Here is a 19,637-nt window from a genome sequence, read left to right on the forward strand (position 1 = left end):
AATTACATATAGTACCTAATCCAAGGTAAATTCTGCATAAAAAGCAGTTATACTGTATTGTTTAGGGAATAATGACAAGAAAAAAGTGTATATGGTCAGTACAGATGCAAATTATTTTTCACAAATACATTTAACTTGCAGTTGCCTTAATCCATGGATGTGGGACCCCCAGAAATGGAGGTCTGTGTGTCTGTGTTTTTTAAGATTGATGCATTTATTTGAAAGGCAGAGTGACATGGAGAGGGGGTCCTGGACATGCAGGACCTCCATCCGGGTGTCCCATTGAGCCATCTTAGGACACATTAGCAAGAAGCTAGGTCAAAAGTGTGGAGCAGGCCTAACCTGCTGTGCCACAGCACCATAGGAGCAGAGCCGCTGCCGGTACCAGGAGTTCCCTGAGGACCCTCCCAGCCCCCCCAGCACCCCCCCCCTCGTTCAGGGCCTGTGGCGCAGAGGAAGGGTGCGGGAGGTGGGGACCTCCCTCCGAACCCGAGTTTCTCAGGGCAGGCCTTGTCCTGAGCTGCGTGGACTTCTGCAGGAAGGGGGGATGGGCGAGTCCCTGCAGCTCCCCCCTCTGCAGAACGGGCCGCCTGACCGGACCTGCTGCCAGCTGTCCCTCCAGACGGTCAGCAAGAGCAGCCTCCTGCTGGGGTGGCACCTGTGTCACCAGCTCATGAGTGCAGGAAATGCCAGTGGCAGTCGCGAGGCCTTGCTCACTTCTGGTAGAAGCTCCCGTCCCCTTCCTCAGTAACCCCTGGTGGCCTTCTCCCTGCTCCCTCAACACGCCAGCCCCCTGCCTTTAGGAACAGCACTGGCCGGCTCCTTGCCATTCACATCACTGCCTGAATGTCACCTCAGAGGGGCCGTCCCTGACCACCTGGCTCCCGCCTGCCAGGCCATCACCCTTCCTCGGGAGCCCTCACCCCTGCCTGAGCCTGCCTCTCATCGGCTGTAGGTGTGTGGAGGCCGGGTCCCTTCCCTGTCCCCGGGGAGCAGCGTGCAGCTCAGTCAGGCGTGGCGCTGTGCTCCTGAACACCCTACGTGTCCCCACGACGGCCCCCTAGAGGGGAGGCTGGCAGAGCCTCACTTCACAGCCTCACAGCGCAGACTGTTGGGCCTGCCCTGTGACGCACGGGTCTTGAGTTCTTTCGCGGTAGCCAAGGGAAAGCCCCCTCCCCTCCAACCCCGGCCTCATAAAACCCACATGGGGGGGGGGGGGGCGGGACTGTGGCACAGTGGGTAAACACCCTGGCCTGAAGTGCCGGCATCTCATATGGGTGCTGGTTGGAGACCCAGCTGCTCCACTTCTGATCCAGCTCTCTGCTGTGGCCTGGGAAAGCAGGGGAAGATGGCCCAAGTCCTTGGGACCCTGCACCCGCGTGGGAGACCCGGAAGAAGCTCCTGACTCCTGGCTTCAGATCGGCACAGCACCAGCCATTGTGGCCATCTGGGGAGTGAACCAACGGAAGGAAGACCTCTCTCTCTCTCTCTCTCTCTCTCTCTTTCTCTCTCTCTCTCTCTGTAACTTTCAAATAAATAAATCTTTAAAATAAATTAATTAAAAAAAAAAATCCCGCATGGAGCTGGCCCTGGCCTGCCACGGGGCAGCCCTGCTCCCCTGCGGAACTCGGGGAAGCCTGTTTGCTAATCTGTGAAGTGAGGAGAGTGCCATTGGACCCGCAGGGCTGGTCTGTGTGGGGCTCGGCAGAGCCGCACGGTGGGGGCGCTGGGGAAGCACGCTGTCATTTCCCTGGGGGGGGGGGCGGGGGGCCTTTGGAGGCCGCCGAAGGCACTCGGTGCAAAGTCAAGCTGGAAGTGTGTGTGTGCACACCCAGAGTGGGAGGACCACCACAGCTCCCAGGGCCCAGGAGTGTCTGCGGGGTAAACCCCTCCCGGTTCCAGCCCCAAACCAGTTTGGTGCCCCGGGGAGGCTGAACCCCGCACGAGTGCAATGCCAGTGCCTGAGAAGGAGTTTTCAGCACTGACGCCGGTTCCCTCAGCCGTGCAGATGGCTCACGTCGGGAACGGCGCCCACTGTGAGGTCAGCCTCAGCTGGGCTGCTCCCAGCCCCTGCCCTTGGCCCTGCACTGCCTCTGGAGGTCTTTCCACTCACTCCTGCCACCACACGCCCCCCCCCCCCCGTCCCCATGGATCTTAACACACACACCCACTAGTCTGCAATCATCACACAGATATCTTTTTATTTATTTATTTATTTATTTATTTATTTGAAAGGCAGAGTTACACAGAGAGAGAAGGAGAGGCAGAGAGAGAGGTCTTGCATCTGCTGGTTCACTCCCCAGTTGGCCGCAACGGTCAGAGCTGGCCTGAAGTCAGGAGCTTCTTCCGGGTCTCCCACATGGGTGCAGGGGCCCAAGGACTTGGGACATCTTCCACTGTTTTCCCAGGCCATACCAGAGAGCTGGCTCGAAGTGGAGCAGCCAGGACTTGAACCAGTGATAATATGGGATACCGGCACTGCAGGCAGCGGCTTTACGCGCTGCACCACAGCGCCGCCCCCCCCCCCTTTTTTTTTTAAGTTTATTTTGAAAGTCAAGAGTTACAGTAGGGCTAGGGGCAGAGACAAAGAGATCTCCCATACGCTGGTTCACTCTCCAGATGGCTGCAACAGCCAGTGCTGGGCCAGGTTGAAGCCAAGAGCTTCATCCAGGTCTCCCACTTGAGTGTCGGGGACCTAAATACTCGGGCCATCTTCCACTACTTTTCCCAGGCCATTAGCAGAGAGCTGGATTGGGAACAGAGCAGCCTGGACACAAACCAGCATCCATATGGTATGCTGGTGTTGCAGGGAGTGGCTTTAAGCCCCACAAGTATCTCCTGAGCCTGTGCTGAACTCAGAGGCCGAATTCAGCACTGCCCTGTTGGAGTTGGGTGGTCAGGCCAGCTGAGTGCCTCCCACGTGCCATGCTTGAGCTGGGAGCCTGACCTGCATCCGGTCCTCAAATCCATACCCAGCCCCAGGAGGCAGGGGTGGTGGTGATGACGATGCGCCCCCATTCGACGGGCAGGAACACCGAGGCCCCGTGAAGAGACAGGGTTTGCCCAGAGCCTCACAGCTGAGGCCAGGAGTGTGTCCAACTGGGGAGCAAAGGAGACCCGCAGTAATGCAATGAGTGTTACACCAGGACTGTGGAGCACACTGGCGAGGGACCCGTCTGGTCTGATCTCCGCCTGCCCTCTCTGTGCCCAGCTAGAGGCGGGCTGTCTTGTTCCCTCCGTGTCCCCTTGCTTGTGTCCTCAGGCTGGCCCAGTGTCCACTCGGGTCCTGCCTTGGCCTCACCCACGTGACAAGCCTGAGTGGAAGGGAGCAGCTGCCGGCCTCAGTGCCCTCCCCCAAACGCTCACCTGCCCACTCTGCGCATGACCTCTGTGGTCAATTCGGTAATAACCGTGTTTACAGACTGGGGTCCTGATGTGGGCACAGTCAGCGTCCCCAACCCCTCTGCATTCACTCAACAAACATTTACTGAGCTGCTCCCACCTGCTCGGCCCTGTGGTCGGAAGCAGAGATAACCTTCCATCCACACTTGCTCTGGTGTGTGCTGCGTGGCCGGGGGAGGCACCACCAGCACCAGCACGCTCTCATTGCATCTCTAAGACGACGCTGGGGGCGGGCGTCCTGGCACAGTGGGTTAAGCCTGAGGTGCGCACACCCCACACTGCCGCGCCTGCATCCAGTCCTGGCTGCCCCGCTTCTGATCCAGCTTCCTGTGAACTCACACCCCGGGAGGCAGCAGATGGTGGCCCGGCTCCTGCTTCAGCCTGGCCCAGCCCCGGCTGTTGTGGGCATCTGGGGAGTGACCCAGCCGACAGATGATCTCTCCCGCTCTGTCACCATGTCTTTCAGATACTTTTTTTTTTTTTTAAAGAAGAAACTGAGTCTGTGAACTTGGATCTGAGAAGCTGAACCCAACTCCGTGGAAGCCCGTAACCATTGCCCTGCACTGCCTCCCCAGTGTGGTATCTGTGGAGGGCGGGGCGGGATTGCCCCGGGATTTCCCCCCACAACGCACCCTATGCTACCGCAGGAACAGGTCCCAGCGCTTATCAGACCAGAGTTCCATCTTGAACCTCCATAAACGGGGCCGGGGACTGCCCCTTCCTCCCTAAGGGCCAGCGACCGCGGGGGTGCCCCGCACGTCCGGGAATCTGGCTGGTCGCCCCTGGCTGGGCACAGCGCATGGTAAGGCCATGGATCTATAGGATTTTCTACAGCATGACCAGAGGCTAAAGTTAACCAAAGCGCCCCCAAATGCACGCCAGGCTGCTTGGAAAGTTCCAAGGCAGAGACGGGCCTCCGCACGTGGCAACCCAGACACCAAGTTTAGGGCTGTCAGGGCCGCGGACCCACAGCCTAGGGTCCGAAGGAGCTGCGCTTCTTCCTCACGACCCTCATAAAGGTACTGGCGGCCGCACAGTAGCCCAACGCGGGTGACGGAGGAGCCATCAAAATTCGACTCTGGTGGGACTCGAACCCACAACCTTTGAATCGCCAACCCAGACTCAGCTAGAAGTCCAATGCGCTATCCATTGCGCCACAGAGCCGGCTGCTGGAGTGCCGGCTCCAAATCACCTCTCTGCCGGAAACCGCCCGTCTAGCGCTCCCCTGGGCGTGGCGCTGGGCCTGGGCCAGCTCTGCCTCGGCCTCGGAGCAGGCTGACGGTGCCGACGGGGGCGCTGCCCGCCACGCCTGGCGCCGCGGGGTCTGCGGGGAGACCCGGCGGGCAAGTGCCCGCCTGGGTCCCCCGCGGCTCCGGGGGTGCTGCCTGCGGCCGGGCGCGGCTGCGCGGCGCGGACTACATTTCCCAGCGTGCCGCGCGGCAGCGCCGCCCGAGGCCGTCGCGCGCGCAGTGCCGGCTGGGGCCGGGCGGCGTCGGGCGCGCCGGGCAGCGCTGCGCTGCGGCTCCGAGGCTCGGCCGCCGCGGGGAAGGCGCGGGAGGCGGTGCTGCGGCCGGCACAGCCGGTTTGGGTTGCGGGAGGCGGGCGGGGGAGGAGCGCGGCGGGCGGAGGAGGAGCGCGGCGGGCGGGCTGGCCCGGCCGGGCGCAGAACGTTGCTAAAACCCGGCTCCGTGCGCCCAGGGGCGGCTGATGCCCCCGGCGCTCCCCACTCCGCTGCCGCAACCGGGCCGCGTCTGGACGGGGCGCCGCACCGCGGGGCCGACGCCGGGTGAGCCGAGGCGGGGCCGGCGGGGGTGTCCCCGGGCCGGGGAACGTGCGGGGCCGGGTCCGGGGGAGGTGGCGGGGCCGGCCGCTCGGTCCCCTCGCCGTGGCCGTCTGAGGGGCGAGGTCGGCCCGCGTGACTCGGGACTGGGCCCGGGGGAAACCGGCACCCTGTCCCCTCCCCGCACGCCCCCTGCCGTGGTGGGCTGAGGGCGCAGAGGGCTGGCATGGGGATGCTCCTTCGGTCCCACTCCGCCCCACCCCGACTTCGCTCCTCGCGCGGAGGGCGCGACGAGGTGGCCTGTGAAGCCTCCCCGTGCCCAGGCGTTGCCTCTCACGCCGGCTCAGGGCTTCTGCACCGTGACCTTCAGCCCCTCCCGAGATTAGGAAAACCCTAAGGAAAACCCAGCCCATCAGCCGCCCCCTGGAGCAAGTCCGCAAAACCCAGGGACAGAGCCCCGGCGGCCCCGGGAGCCGCTCCCCGCCTGCGAGGCCTCGTCCGAGTGGCTGGGTGTGTGCGGGGCTGGGGGCCCAGGACCCCGCTCCTCTCCCTCGATCACCTTTCCCCGCTGGGCAGTCACCTTTCGGCTCCTGCGCGCGAACCTGTTGGCTCGGCCGCCCCCTGTCGACCAGCAGAGGCACGGCACTGCCCCGCGCCGTGGGCAGACCCGAACAGGCTGTGACTCGGCTGGGTTGTCCCCACCCGCTTTCTGGGTCTCTGGGTGAGGAGTGGAGCAGGGGCGTTCAGGTCAGTACCCACTCCAGGCCATCTTAGGTAGGGGCCTTGGAAGTCAGGAGAGCCGGCTGCCCTGTTTTAGCTGGGAAGGACCCTCAGAACACGTCATACTATACCCATTGCTCAGAGGAGAAGGCTGAGGCTTGAGGTAGGAAAGGCCCCTAGAGAATGGTGGGCGTGGCAGCTCCTTTTTCAGATCAAGTCCCAAGCCCCTGGCCTGCCCCTTCCAGCGAACCAGGGGACTCAGCTCCGGAAAGGGACCCCAGCCCTCAGTCACCCCTCCCACCGTGGCTGAGACCACTGTGGTTGACCTCTGGGGGGGGGTCTCAGTGGCCTGGTGGCCTGGGCCAGGAGGTGGGGTCCTCAGTCACCCCTCCCACCGTGGCTGAGACCACTGTGGTTGACCTCTGGGGGGGGTCTCAGTGGCCTGGTGGCCTGGGCCAGGAGGTGGGGTCCTCAGTCACCCCTCCCACCGTGGCTGAGACCACTGTGGTTGACCTCTGGGGGGGTCTCAGTGGCCTGGGCCAGGAGGTGGGGTCCTCAGCCACCCCTCCCACCGTGGCTGAGACCACTGTGGTTGACCTCTGGGGGGGTCTCAGTGGCCTGGGCCAGGAGGTGGGGTCCTCAGCCACCCCTCCCACCGTGGCTGAGACCACGGTGGTTGACCTCTGGGGGGGTCTCAGTGGCCTGGTGGCCTGGGCCGGGAGGTTGTCCCAGGGGACTCGGGTGTCTGAGTGCTGACTGCGCTGTGCCCACAGGCCACGATGCTGCTCGGGGCGTCTCTGGTGGGGGTGCTGGTGTTTTCCAAGCTGGTGCTGAAGCTGCCCTGGACCCAGGTGGGGTTTTCCCTTTTGCTGCTCTACTTGGGGTCTGGCGGCTGGCGATTCATCCGCGTCTTCATCAAGACCATCAGGCGGGATGTCTTGTGAGTACCCCCTGCCCCTCCGGGGGCCCTCGTGCCACTCCTGATCGCCAGATCTCCTGCAGGACCCCCTGGTCTCCGCCAGCCCGGGACACTTGGGCCCGCCCCACCTCCTTTTCGCTGGCAGTACCAGGCACCTCTATCTCCAAGGTCAAAGTCTTCTTCCAGGGACTGTCCCTGCTGTGAGGTCCTGTGGTCGGGGGCAAGCCTAGGAGGCTGAGACATGTCAGACAGCAGGCGTGCTGAGAGACATCTGGAAGGGGTCCCCAGGACGAGGCAGGGGAGCCCAGGAGGGGAAAAACCTGTCATCGGTTGGCATATGCCCGAGAGGGCACAGAGGGCCCCACGTTCCGGAGCAGGGCCACGTCAGAGGCCTGCTGCGGTGTGCTGCGTGCCAGGTGCCGTGCTGGCTCGGCTGGCGGGGAGCTGAGGTGGAGTGACTCCCTGGCGGGCAGTACCTCGCAGTCAGAGACCCTGCTCTGCCCCACTCCTGGGTCCCAGCCCCTGGCACAGCGAGCCGCGGGCAGAGCGGGCAGCTCAGCCTGCGTCACTCTGGGCTGGCGACACAGGAGGCGTGGAGGGACAGGCGTCCCTCGTCGAGTGCCCGGGTTCGCGTCTCATCTCCACTTCTGATCCAGCTTTCTGCTGACATGTGCCCTGGGAGGCGGCGGGGGATGGCCCAGTGACTTGGGCCCCTGCCCCCGTGTGGGACCGCAGGCTTGGTTCTAAGCTCCTGGCTGTCGCAGGCATTCAGGAAGTGAACGAACGGGTGGCAGATCTCGCTCTGCCTTTCGGATTAGATGACAGTGGAAAGAAAGAAAGAAAACGGAAGCACAGGAAAGAGACGGGAGGTGTGGAGTGGCACAGTGGGAAGGTCGGAGCCGCAGAGAGTGACTGGCACACGGAGCGAGGCCAGGGCCAGGCCACGGTGTGGGAATCGGAGCAGCCTCGGGTGGGGAGGGGCACAGCCGGACTCCAGGTGGCCGGAGAGGAGCCCAGCTGAGGACACAGCTTCAGGAAGGGCTGGAGACAGGAGAGCTCGCAGAGGGCAAGGGGTCGGGGTGGGGGCAGGCGGGCGCGTGCTGCCAGGTGAAACCACACCCACTGCTGCGTGGCAGGCGCCGAGCAGGGCCTGGGGGACAGGACGGTGAACGGGACAGAGGCCAAGCCCGGCTGGGCCTGTGGGGAGAAAGAACAGACGGAGCAGCAGCACACTTGGCCCCTGGGGACCGTGGCAGTGGCCGTGGTGCTAGGGGAGGCTCGAATGAGGAGTTTGGACTTGGAGGCGGGACCCTGGAAGACTGACAGCACAGCAGGCTGAGGAGGGAGCAGGAGCCATGGATGCCAGGGGTTCACATCCGGGCTCAGCCGTGCTTGACCTGGGAAGCCCTGGGCAAGCCGTGGCGCCATGTCGGCCTCGGATCTGCGACACTGTGGGGCGCAGGAAGTGGGGGTGGGTTACGTGCAGGGGTCCACAGCCCGGACTGGGGCTTCGGGTGCCCGCCGCCCCAGCCCCAGCCGTGGCAGCTCCCTGCCCGCCCCCTCCGCAGTGGCGGCCTGGTGCTCCTGAAGGTGAAGGCCAAAGTGCGACGGTACCTGCGGGAGCGGGCCACCGTGCCCGTCCTGTTTGCCTCCACGGTGCGGCGCCACCCCGACAAGACGGCCCTGATCTTCGAGGGCACGGACACCCGCTGGACCTTCCGCCAGCTGGATGGCTACTCGAGCAGCGTGGCCAACTTCCTGCAGGCCCGGGGCCTGGCTCCAGGCGACGTGGCTGCCCTCTTCATGGAGAACCGCAATGAGTTTGTGGGCCTGTGGCTGGGCATGGCCAAGCTGGGCGTGGAGGCGGCGCTCATCAACACCAACCTGCGGCGCGACGCCCTGCGCCACTGCCTCACCACCTCCCGCGCACGGGCCCTCATCTTTGGCAGCGAGATGGCCGCAGGTGAGCCCTGCGGGGCAGGGGCTGGGGAGGCCGAGTGGTCGTGGGTGAAGGGCACGAGCCCTGGAGTTCCTGGAGGGCCGGGGCTCCGCTGCCCAGAAGCCAGAGGCGCTGAGCGAGGCCCCGGATTCCCGAGCCTCAGGTCGCTCCCCACAGCACCCACCTCCTGCCGTTTGGTGCTCCCCCGGAAGCGCTAGCGAGAGGCTGATGCCAGCGGCCCCTCCGATGCGCCGGCGGCCTCGCCTGCCTCATCTATGAGGGGAGAAGGCGTTCAGTGCCCCGCCCCTTGCAGGACTTGGCGCTTTACAGGGCACTTGTGGTCTTCGCAGAGCCCCGTGAGGGAGGGCGGTGGTCTTCCTCCGTGGCTGCCAGCCTGCGGTCCAAGCTTGCCTGCAGCCTCCGTTCTTTGTCCCACACCCCTGTGGCTGCGAGAAGGGCGGGGGACTTAGTGCGAAGCTGAAGGGGAGGAGGAAGGGCGCAGTGGGGGAGCAGGAGGCGCGGGAAGTGCCCTTTGGCTGCCACCGCCGCGGGAGCTCTTGCTCCTGGCAGCGGTGAGAGCCCAGGTGCTCCGCCCAGCTGGCCTCCCTGAGCACACGGCCAGCGCTGGCACAAGCCACGGTCCTGGGCACACGGGGTTTCCCGGCCTTTCTGTTGAGCCGCCCCTTCTCCCCTGCAGCCGTCTGTGAGATCCACGCCAGCCTGGACCCCTCGCTCAGCCTTTTGTGCTGCGGCTCCTGGGAGCCCAGTGCGGTGCCCACCGGGACAGAGCACCTAGACCCTCTGCTGGATGCGGCCCCCAAGCACCTGCCCAGCCGCCCTGATAAGGGCTTCACAGGTGGGCTCCCCCGATCCCACAGAAGGATGGAAGCAAGGACGGGCACTGGCCTCAGGGTCAGGAGACCTGGGTTCTTCCCCGAACTGCCACGTGCCTGGAGCAAGTCACGCCACCTCCCCTCCTAGCACAGGACTCCGGTCCCTTGGTGTGTGTGGAGGTGCCGGGCGCAGAGCCGAGCACAGAGCTCACCAGCTGCAGTTCTCGGTGGAGCAGCCTGCACTGGTGCCGACACAGCAGGGCCACGTGGACCCTGAGAGCTGCCCTGTTGGAGTTCTGGCTGGGGTGGGGTTAGCGGGGTAGGTGAGGGGCAGGGTTCTTTAGTGTTCACCTGGTCAGTGCAGGACTCTGCCTGTACACTGCCTCGCAGCTCAGAGCTGGGGCTGGCGAGTCAGATCTGAGTTCCTGTTGCCAGTTCTGCTGCTACCTTTGTGTGGCCCTGGACACCTGCCCTGCCTCTGAGCCTGAGTTCCTGTAGCCATGAAACTGGGATAGCAGCCGAACCTACTTTATGGGATGGCTTTGAGGGCTTTACAGACATAGGGTCCAGCCCTGAGGCTAAGGTGGGGCGCTGGTCACTTGTGCTCATTGTTTAACCCATCCCTTGGGGGCAGGGGTCTGCCACCTGTGTGACTGTGCCCAGCCCCAGGCTGCCCTCTCACAGCCCCTCATGTCTGTTCTTTCAGATAAGCTCTTCTACATCTATACGTCCGGCACCACAGGGATGCCCAAAGCCGCCATCGTGGTGCACAGCAGGTGAGGAGCCGCTGCCCCAGGGCGGGCCTGGGAGCCCCCTCTGCCCTTCCAGGTGGAGGGGAGCCCACCTCGCCCTTTGCCTCTCCAGGTATTACCGCATGGCCGCCCTGGTGTACTATGGATTCCGCATGCGGCCCGATGACATTATCTATGACTGCCTGCCCCTCTACCACTCCGCAGGTAACCCTGGGCCCCTGTGGGCCTACAGCACCCCCAGGTACTTAGGGGCCCCCACCCGCTCTTCTTGTCAGCGTGTTGCAGGAGAACCTTAGGCGCTTGGGGGTGAAGTCTGGGTTCACATCCAGACATGGTCCTTGACTGCACGTCAGTCTCCTTACCTGGTCTCCATGAGGCAACCACAGCAGCCCAGGGTACCCGGCTCCCTTGCCTCCAGGACCCTTCTCTGCCTCCAGGGAACATCGTGGGAATCGGACAGTGCCTCATCCACGGCATGACAGTGGTGATCCGGAAGAAGTTCTCAGCCTCCCGGTTCTGGGACGACTGTATCAAGTATAACTGCACGGTGAGCGAGCGGGGCGGGCCCGAGCCGGCCCCTCGGGTCCGTCAGCCGGAAGGGCCACATTGCCATTGTGCACCCGGGGAAGCTGAGCCCCAGAGGGTGGAGGGCGAGCCCAGGAGCCGAACTCACACCAAGTCCGCCCCAGATCGTGCAGTACATCGGTGAGCTGTGCCGCTATCTCCTGAACCAGCCGCCGCGGGAGGCGGAGACCCAGCACCAGGTGCGCATGGCGCTGGGCAACGGCCTCCGGCAGTCCATCTGGACCAGCTTCTCCAGCCGCTTCCGCATCCCCCAGGTGGCCGAGTTCTACGGGGCCACCGAGTGCAACTGCAGCCTGGGCAACTTCGACAGCCAGGTGCGGCTGGGCTGGGACGGGCGGCCGCCGCAGGGGTGATGGGAGGCGCCCAGAGGAGGGCCGAGCTCCAGTGGGGGTGCGGCCAGGCTGGGAGAGTCCAAGTCTTGGCCTTTGCAGGTGGGCGCCTGTGGCTTCAACAGCCGCATCCTGTCCTTCGTGTACCCCATCCGGCTGGTCCGCGTCAATGAGGACACCATGGAGCTGATCCGGGGGCCAGATGGCGTCTGCATTCCCTGTCAGCCAGGTGTGCCCGGGGTGGGGGCGGTGGGCATGGGGGGAGCCCCGTGCAGACCAGCGGCCCCACTCAGCTCTGCTCTTAGGGCTGCAGAGTGTTTATTTACTTGTTCATCTGTCCATCCATCCAACCACTCACCACCCTGTCTGTTGGCCATTCATTCATTCATTCATTCTTTTTTAAAGATTTGTTTATTTGAAATGCAGTGATACAGAGAGGGAGAGGCAAAGGCAGAGAGAGAGAGAAAAGTCTTCCATCTGTTGGCTCACTCTCCAATTGGCTGCAACAGCCAGGGCTGGGCAGACTGAAGCCTGGAGTCTGGAATGCCATCCAGGTCTCCCACATGGGTGGCAGTGGCCCAGTACTGAGGCCCTTAAGTCTGCCATGGGCGAGTGACTCCGCCTCCGTACCTGAGTCCCCTCGTCTGCAGATGCAGCTGTTGTCCATGGAGGTGGCCTGAGGGTTACGCGCGCTCAGCACGCAGAGCGCTGTGAGTGGACCAGGCACGAGGCAGGGGCGGCTTGGTTCCCTGTCCCCGTGGAGCCTGGCGCGTGCCCTGTGGTTCATCTTTGTTCAGTGAGCAGACATCACTGAGGGCCCAGGTGTGTCAGATGCTGCTCTCGGAGCCACTAGGCAGGGAGTGGGGACACAGGGCACATCTGTGCAAGCAGAAGGAATCGAGTAATGTCAGGATGTCCTATGCATGTGATGGGGGGACAGGTGGAAGAGGCCACCTCGGGCAGGTTTTTTTTAATGAATTTATTTGAAAGGCAGAGTTACAGAGAAAAAGAAGGAGAGAGCGATCTCCCATCCATCTGTCGGTTCATTCCCCAGATGGCCGCAACTGCCAGGACTGGGCCAGGTTGAAGCCAGGAGCTTCAACTTTCGCTGCTTTCTCAGGCACCTTAGCAGGGAGCTGGATCAGAGACGGAGCAGCCGGGACTGGAACTGGCACCCACAGGGGATGCTGGCATTGCAGACAGCAGCTTAACCCACTGCACCACAACACCGGCTACTGCCTCAGGCCAGCCTGACCCTGCCTTCCCCGCCCGTAGGTGAGCCAGGCCAGCTGGTGGGCCGCATCATCCAGCAAGACCCCCTGCGCCGTTTTGATGGCTACCTCAATCAGGGCGCCAACAACAAAAAGATCGCCAAGGACGTCTTTAAGAAGGGGGACCAGGCCTACCTCTCTGGTGCGTCCACAACCTGCAAAGCTTTGTCCAGAGGGAGTGGGGAGAGCCCTCTACCACCTGCAGAGAACACCATGCTTGGACCCCCCCCCCACCCCCGTCCCAGCCCTGTGGGGCAGCAAATCCTTGGGCTCCAGCGAGGCCAAGGGCCGAGCTGGTCTCAGCCCTGCTTCACCCACCACAGGTGATGTGCTGGTGATGGACGAGCTAGGCTACCTGTACTTCCGGGACCGCACGGGGGACACGTTCCGCTGGAAAGGCGAGAACGTGTCCACCACTGAGGTGGAAGGCACCCTCAGCCGCCTGCTGGACATGGCCGACGTGGCGGTGTACGGCGTCGAGGTGCCTGGTAGGTGTGGGGAGGGCCGGTGCCCATGGGGAGGCGCTGCCAGGGGCACTGCTGGCTACTCATTGTCCACCCTGTTGCCTCCAGGAACTGAGGGCCGGGCTGGAATGGCTGCTGTGGCCAGCCCCGCAGGCACCTGTGACTTGGAGCACTTCGCACAGGTCTTAGAGAAGGAGCTGCCCCTGTATGCCCGGCCCATCTTCCTGCGCTTCCTGCCTGAGCTGCACAAAACAGGTCTGTCTCTTCCCTGCTCCGGCTGTCCACGCCCACGCCTGGCTCCTGCCCTTTTGCCTCTGGAACGAGCCTGGTGGCTGTGGTCTGAGCTTTGCCCATAGCCTTGCCCTGTAGTGGGTAAACTGACCTCCCCTATACTTGGGGCAGACTGAGCCAGGAGGGGGAGGAAGGTCACTGTTGGTTAGTGGCAGGTGTTTGTTTCTTGGAGCTTTTGGAGTTGGACAGGAGGCAGCCAGAGGACAAGGAATTCCAGAGATAACGGGAATAGAGAGCACGCTGACGGAATAACAAGGGGAGGGGTCTTTGGGAGTGATTGGCAGGCTCCCCTGGGGAGGTGACAGTCAGCTGAGATCTGTATGAATGGGCGGACTTTCTGGGAGGAAGCTCCCTGGTGTGGGGACAGCAAGCATGAGGACAGCAGGAGGAGTTTGGACACTGGAGGGTGGAAGGAGGCCCCCAGAGCTGGGGTGAGGGGCAGTCAGTGGCATGAAGTGGCAGAGAGGCCACCAGAGGCCGGAGCCCCAGGGCCTTGTGGGCCAGGGTAGGAGTCTGGGCTGTCCTGGGGCCAGTTGGGAGCCACAGAGGTGTCTGAGCAGGGTAGTCACCTGGTCTTGATCGTGTCCTGCAAAGATCTCTGTGCTGTGTGGAGTGGGGGGAGCAGGGAGATGAGGGAGGGTTGGCGTAGCTGTCCGGGCGAGAGGTGAGCAGGGGGCCCGTAGTCACCATCCTACACTGGGTCCAGCGATGGCTCTCAGGAGTTCCCTGGTGGGCAGGAAGTGCCGAGGCTCCTGCCCAGACCCTCCCTGGCCCCCTCAGCCCTCATTGCCCCTCCCTGTGGCTCACCCTTGGACACACCTGACTGCCCCTGCCTTGAGGTGGGCCCTCTCCAACTGCTGCGGCCCTGCCAGGTGGTAGACACCTGTCCTTCTGGGGGCCCCTGAGGTGGGGGTGGGGATGGTGTCCTGGGACAGGCCGGGGACATGGGTGCCAGGCTCCTGACGAGACTGCAGCTCTGAGGACTGGACGATCCTTGACTTCCGTCCAGGAGGCGTGGAATGAACCGATGCCCATCTCACCTGTCCCCAGGGGCTCCACACAGCCACTTGATCTGCACGGTTCTGTGGGCCAGAGCTTTGGGGGTGAAGGTTAGCTGACCAGGTCTTTTGTTGGCCTCGACCCAAACAGCTGCCATCACCTAGTGGCTCGGCTGAGCGGAGGGGCTCAGCCGGCCTCCCTCGCGTGCGGCCCTCGCTGACGCTGCATTGCGGTGAGTGTGCGTGGCCACCGCCGTCCAGTCCAGTAACGAGTACCCTGAAAGCCGCTGAGCACTTGCAATGTGATGGGGTCACCAAGGGGTGAAATTCAAATTTTGCTTTTTTTTTTAAGACTAATTTATTTATTTATTGGAAAGAGTGACAGAAATGCAGGGAGAGACAAAGATCTTCTATCTGGTGGTTCACTCCCCAAATGGTTGTAATGGCCAGGGCTGGGCCCGGCCAAAGGCAGGAGCCCAGAACTCCACCCGGGTCTCCCACGTGGGTGGAAGGGACTACTTGGACCATCTTCTGTTACTCTCCCAGGTGCTTTAGCAGGGAGCTGGATCCAGGCGAAACAGCCAGGACTTGAATTGGCAATCTGATATGGGATGCTGGTGTCACAGGTGGTGGCTTGACCCACTGAGCCACAACACCGGCCCAGATGTTGCTTATTTTAATTCATTTAACCTTAAGTGGCCACTGAGGGCAGTGGATGCAGGTGTTGGGACCCCACCTGGAGTGCTTCGTCCCTGCCCCTCACCCTTCCCGAGCTTGCCTGGTCTCAAGGCACCCCCAGAGGGTGGGAGGGGAAGCCGCAAGGCCCCTCGAGGCCTGACTCCTCTGCTGCCCTGCTGCGTGCTGCTGTCAAAGCAGGTCATCGGGCCAGCTCAGATACGGGGGCGGAGGAGACTCGAGCTCCTGCCAAGAAAAGCAGCGAAGCCGTCTTAGAGAGGTGGGGCAGAGGCGTCTGGCCGTCCTCTGGCAGCTGTCACACCTGGGGTCAGACCCCAGCTCTGCCACGGAGCAGCTGTGTGGCTCCCGCCCTGACGAGTGCTCTCTGAGCATCCGTCCTTAGCCTCTGCATGGTGGGGGCCAACGCCCTTGATCAGATGACACACGGCTCACGTACCGGTGGGGTAAACAAAGCTCTGGGCGGTTTCGGAGGTGCTACGGACGCACCATCTTGGCATCAAGCGAATACAGTGGAGCCCGTGCCTCGAGGCGCTCTGAGGGAACCATGACAATCAAAAGACCCATTCTACTGGGGACTGTCACCAAGTAGCTGCCCCATCTGCAAGCTGGGTGCGTGAGCAAAGCTGCCACTGGCGCCCCGCCCTGCCATGGCCTCTCTGAGAGGCAGTTCCTGGTGAAGCGACACAGCATTCTTTGCAAACTGTGAAGGGCTGTGCCCCTCCCACACCGCCCCTTCCACGTGTCCGTTCGGGCCCTCCTCTCCCCTTCCTCAACACCAGCGGTCAGGTCCTGGGGCTCGGGCCCCTGCCCTGCACTTCCTGTCTTCCCTTCTCCCCCAGGGACCTACAAGCTCCTTAAGACAGAGCTGCGAAAGGAAGGCTTTGACCCAGCTGTCGTGAAAGACCCGCTGTTCTACCTGGACGCCCGCCAGGGCCGCTACGTCCCCCTGGACCGACAGGCCTACACCCGCATCCAGGCCGGGGAAGAGAAGCTGTGATTTGCCCCCCACGTCCCTCTGAGGGTCCTGGGCAATGCCAGACCAAAGCAAGCCGGGCCTGGCCCCTCCAGCCCAAGGTGCTGGCCCCTCCCTCCACGACTGCCAAGTGACTCACTGCCGCCCGCCCACCCGCCCTGCGGAGGTTTTCTGTGAAAGCCACCTGTCCAGGCTCGCCTTCTGGGCTGGGGGTTCTCGGGGCTCTGGGGTGAGCAGGACCCCCTCAGGATGATGTCTTGAGTCAGGCAGGGCAGGGGGAGGGGTCACCAGGCTCTCCCGAGAGCAGGGAGCTTGTCACTGGGACCAAGGCAGAAGCCCGCAGACTCAGGAAGCCAGCAGGAGGGGCACGCGCAGTGGCTGGCACTGATGGTGAAGAGCGTCCTGCCCAGAGCTGCTCCGCCTCACGCCGGCCTGCTCACACCTCGGGGGCGGGGCCGCAGAGGAGGACCCTGTGTGGCCCCCACGCCCCACCTGCAGCAGGACGTCAGGACACAGCTCCCCATGTCTGTCTCCCCACTCCCCCATCCTCCTCAGGCAGGGCCTTCTGTCCGTAGGTCCATCTGTGTCACTGTCTCTGTCCCAGTCCCTGCCTGGCTGAGAGGAGGATGGGTGGGGGAGGGGGAGGGCTCAGGGGCCAATAAACTCCGCCTTGACTCCGTCCAGCCTGAGTGCCTGCCCTCTGGCCCGTGCACCCACCTGCCATTCATGTGTCCCCTGGACACGGATGGGCAGGGAGCTGGCCTGACCCCTGTGCTGGCTCAGCTGGGCGGTTCCCTGGGAGCTTCAGGCTTCACACCAGCTTTGTCACTTAGCAGCTTGTGGCCGAGGGCACGTGACTCAGTCTCCTCACCTGTGAAATGGGAATGGTCGGCTAAGGCTTCAGAAGCCAGAGGGAGCCATTAAGAGGAAGGGGGTGTCGAGAGGCTTTGAGGGCCTGCACGTTGTCTGCCTGTGGGGTCTCTTCCCAATTGTTGAGGGCCCTGTGGCAGCTCACAGAGCCGCACTCCCAGAGTGGGGCACTCAGCGGGCTCTTGGGCCCCATGGCAGGAGTCACACCCAGGCTGGAAGCCCAGCGCCCACCAGGACGGAGTTCCAGGACAGCCCACGGCAGGCCTCTTTCATTGTTGAAGGCTACCATGAGTCTTTGAGGCAAGTTTTATAAACAGGCTTTTGAAGGAAAGAACCAGAATCGGAGATTTTGAGTCACATGGCCAAAGTCACAAAGCAAGTAGTGGGGGCTGGAATGCGAACCCACGCCCTGTGCCCTTCCTGCAGCACCACCCTGCCTGCTGGACATGTGCCTCTGGGGTGGACACGGCCACACCCAGGCGCAGCAGCTGACAGCTGAGGAGGAAGGGGCCAGGCCAAGAACTCTGGGTGCACACTGAGGGTTTCTCAGGGAACCGGGACGCTGTGCAGAAGGCAGTCTGGGGGAGACAGGACTGGTGGCCACGGCCAGCAGAGGGCGCGCAGTGCTCAGAAAATCCAGTCCTGGCCCCACAGCTCAGCTGAGGAAAGAGCCAAGTCCCACCTCACCCCAAGCAGGCACCCTGTGGGGGGTCAAGTCACTGCGGCTTTGTGTCTTTAACCCTCAGTAAGGAGCCCCTGCGAGGGATGGAGCTCCCAGGGCGCAGCCCTCCCTCCTTCCAGGCCCAGCAGCCAGGGGAGGCTGTGGACTGACAAGCCGCGGGATTCAAGTCCCAGCTCCTACCCCGGAATCCCTGCCTCGGGAGAACTGTGACCTGGGGCCGCTGTCCGCTCAGTGGTCGGTAGTGTAAGAGAAAGGGTGAGATCCCAGGCTGCGCTGTTCGTCGCCTCCACGCCAGCCACGCCCTGTCACCCACCCGATGGAGAGGGACTGGGGCCCTGTGGCCCTCGGGTCTGCGTCTGAGCCCCGTCTGCTCACCAAGTGCACGAACGCCAGCTGCGGGCCTGATGTGTATCTAGCGCCCCACAGCTCGGCGAGCACTCTGACCGAGTGTACGGTGTGTACCGAGCAGCCCAGCAAAGGCTGGGACCTAACCTCCTGGGGCAGGGCGGGAGGGCAGAGCGTCCCTGAAGGCTGTGTGGCCAGAGCTGCAGGGGTCACTTCTGTGGCTCGTCCTGGAGCCCGGAGGAGCTGGCTGTTGCTGTGGCTTCCCGGTCACTGCTTTTGCAGCAGGCTGAGTGGTTAGGGAAAGGGGGTGTGTGTGTTGAGGCAAGAGAGAAATGCACCATCGGTGGCCCCCACTTGCACACCCCCAGACTGGGAACCTTGTTATCAGGCAGGACCTGCTTCCCTCCACTCTGACCGACCGATGGCCACCCTATCTGGAGCACTCCTGCCCTGGACACGGTGCTCTGGGCTTTGTGAAACGCTCGAACACGGAGCTGACGGGACTTCTGCCCCCTTCCACAGACCACAGAGGCTGGGAGGGAAGTGCCCCTCCTGGGCCCGGCTGCAACCCGCCGGCCACGCCCAGGGAGACTGGAAGGGGCCAGCCGCCCGGGACAGGCAAGTGGCTGCCTGGGCCGCGGCATGCTGTATCACTTTCAGTCCCTGGGAAGAAGGTTAAATACCTCGAGGGGCCCGGGGAGGCGGCGGCCGGCGGAGGAGCAAACCAGTGACTTTCAAAGGGGCCTGAATGCCGGGCCGGCCCCTCCCGTGAGGAGGGGGCTGCTTCCTCCCGCCTAATGATATTCTGCGCTCAGCCCTCCCGTGTGGCGGCAGTTTAACCCGAGCCAGGGCGGATTTCTTTCTCACTGATCTCAGCTTGACACCCGATTAGCACAAGAAAGGGGGGAGGAAGCCTGCGAGAGGCGCCTCCCAGCCTCCCGGGGCGCGCGAGGGGCGCAGGCGGGAAGACAAAGGGCAGCGGGCAGGGGGCACCCGCGCCCTCGCCTCCCCCACCGGCCGCGCCATTGTCTCCCGAGGAGCTTCGGAGAAGCGGAGGGCTGCACGCGGGCTGGCCAGCCTGCTGGAGAGGATGAGGGGCCCAGGCCCGTTAGGAGTGGGTCTGAGGGGAAGGCATTGGGTTGAGCCTAGTCCCAGGGGAGGCAGGGAGGGTCCTGAGGGCTCTAAAAGCAGGGGTTGAGGTGTGACGCGTAGGGGTCCTTGGACAAGCCACCCATTTGGAGCCTCAGTTTTCTCATCTGAGAAATGGGGTTAATTGCTAGCCCGAGAGGAATGAGGGAATGGCTGTAAAGCACCCAGCAGGCACAAAGTGGGCATTCAGTAGTCCGTGAGTGAATGGGCAGTTGGGCTGCAGCCCCGGCTCCCCCTCCATAGCACAGGGCACACTCGCGGTCTGTCCGTGGGTTGTGCACCTCGGTGTCCCCAGCATCAGCAGTGCTGGCGAGTGTGGAACGGGTGAAGCTCCTCCACTTCCCGGCGCTCTGGGCCAGCCCCGGGAGGCAGCAGTTCCCGGGGCCGGGGGACCGGAGGCTGGAAGGGCCCAGGATGCTCTGCAGGTGTTGCTGGTGGAGGGAAGCCAAGAAACGGCCTTGGGCAGGGATGCAAAAGCCCTCGTTGGCTGGTTCACTCAGTGAGCACTCAGACCCTGCAGTGTGTAGACGTCTCACTGCTCGACTAAGAGCCCCCGGAGGAATCAGACGGGGCCATTTGGTCCCAGACTGGCCCTAGAGTTGGGGAAAGTGGCCGACGTACACAGCACGGTGACGTGGG

General features: G+C 63.4%; 1 protein-coding gene and 1 non-coding gene across 2 annotated transcripts; one reads left to right on the plus strand and one right to left on the minus strand.

Moving 5' to 3' along the window:
• Positions 1–4,475: 4,475 nt before the first annotated feature.
• TRNAR-UCU (transfer RNA arginine (anticodon UCU)) lies at positions 4,476–4,566 on the minus strand. The gene is given in 2 exon segments: positions 4,476–4,511; positions 4,530–4,566. It is a non-coding gene; the product is annotated as a tRNA-Arg (tRNA).
• A 316-nt stretch (positions 4,567–4,882) lies between these two features.
• On the plus strand, positions 4,883–16,635 carry SLC27A4 (solute carrier family 27 member 4). The gene is made up of 13 exons (XM_051838483.3): positions 4,883–5,188; positions 6,676–6,842; positions 8,390–8,784; positions 9,458–9,616; positions 10,300–10,369; positions 10,458–10,549; positions 10,783–10,892; positions 11,035–11,244; positions 11,362–11,488; positions 12,535–12,672; positions 12,854–13,018; positions 13,103–13,249; positions 15,819–16,635. Exons 2-13 carry the CDS (start codon positions 6,682–6,684, stop codon positions 15,974–15,976), a joined length of 1,932 nt encoding a protein of 643 aa, XP_051694443.3. The 5' UTR covers positions 4,883–5,188; positions 6,676–6,681; the 3' UTR covers positions 15,977–16,635.
• Positions 16,636–19,637: the final 3,002 nt, after the last annotated feature.

The sequence above is a fragment of the Oryctolagus cuniculus genome, chromosome 1 (assembly GCF_051225735.1).
Source record: "Oryctolagus cuniculus isolate XC-2025 breed Fujian yellow rabbit chromosome 1, ASM5122573v1, whole genome shotgun sequence".
Taxonomy (NCBI): Eukaryota; Metazoa; Chordata; class Mammalia; order Lagomorpha; family Leporidae; genus Oryctolagus; species Oryctolagus cuniculus.